Raw genomic sequence first — 881 nt, 5'->3', positions numbered from 1 at the left:
GCTACAGCAGCAGCAGCAACACCAGCCACACTGCAGCAATCGCCGGACTGACGCCGATGCTGCAGCTGCAGGAGCTGATGCTGCAGCAGCAACGGGGCGGTTTGTTCGGAGATATGCTGCCTTGGGGCCATAGATTCAGCAGCAGCAGCAGCAGCAGCAGCAACACCTTTGCCGTAGACTGCAGGGCCCCTCTGTCACGGGTGGAGACAGAAGTGAGACGCTCTGTGCAGGCAGCTGAGCGTCCACCGATGCAGCAGCTGCAGCAGCTGCAGCAGCTGCAGCAGCTGCAGCAGCAGTCACAACAGCAAATGGAGGAGTTTGCGCGAGAGTCTCAGGCAGAAGGGGGCCTGCAACAGCAGGAGCAGCTGCTGCAGCAGCATCTACAGCAGCAGCAACAGCAGCAGCAGGAGGAGGATGAGCAAGAGGAACTGCCGCCGCAGCAGCAGCAAGAGCCCAGCAGCAGCAGCACACGCACAGGGGAACGCTCGCGGCAGCGGGGGTGGCGGGGTGCTCGGACATCAGCAGAGGGTGAGGCTGCTGCAGAGCAGCAGCAGGAGCAGCAGGAGCAGCAGCAACTGCAGCAGCAGCAGCGTCAGCAGCGTCGCGGGCATGCACGACAGCACCAGCACCAGCAGCAGCAGCAGCAGCCAGAGGAGCACGATGCCGATTCCTTGGATAGCAGCGACTCGATGGATGTAGACAGCCACGTAAAGACAGGTAACACCTTCTTGCTGCAGCTGCTGCTGCTGCTGCTTCTATAGTTGCTGCTCATACGACATAACAGCAGCAGGAACAGCAGCACCTGGACGGGTTGTACTATCCCGCGATATACATATATATATATATATATATATATATATATATATATATATATATATATA

General features: G+C 57.8%; 1 protein-coding gene across 1 annotated transcript; it reads left to right on the top strand.

The window, feature by feature from the left end:
- Positions 1-56: 56 nt before the first annotated feature.
- On the top strand, positions 57-761 carry EMH_0000090 (uncharacterized protein; the record flags this gene model as incomplete). The annotated part of the gene is made up of 1 exon (XM_038022210.1): positions 57-761. The coding sequence occupies one exon, from the start codon at positions 57-59 to the stop codon at positions 759-761; it is 705 nt and encodes a 234-aa protein (XP_037878064.1).
- Positions 762-881: the final 120 nt, after the last annotated feature.

The sequence above is a fragment of the Eimeria mitis genome, genomic scaffold, assembly GCF_000499745.2.
Source record: "Eimeria mitis Houghton genomic scaffold, Emh_scaff12135, whole genome shotgun sequence".
Lineage (NCBI taxonomy): Eukaryota > Apicomplexa > Conoidasida > Eucoccidiorida > Eimeriidae > Eimeria > Eimeria mitis.
Note: the sequence above shows the minus strand (reverse complement) of the source record. Positions and strands in the feature narration are given on the sequence as shown.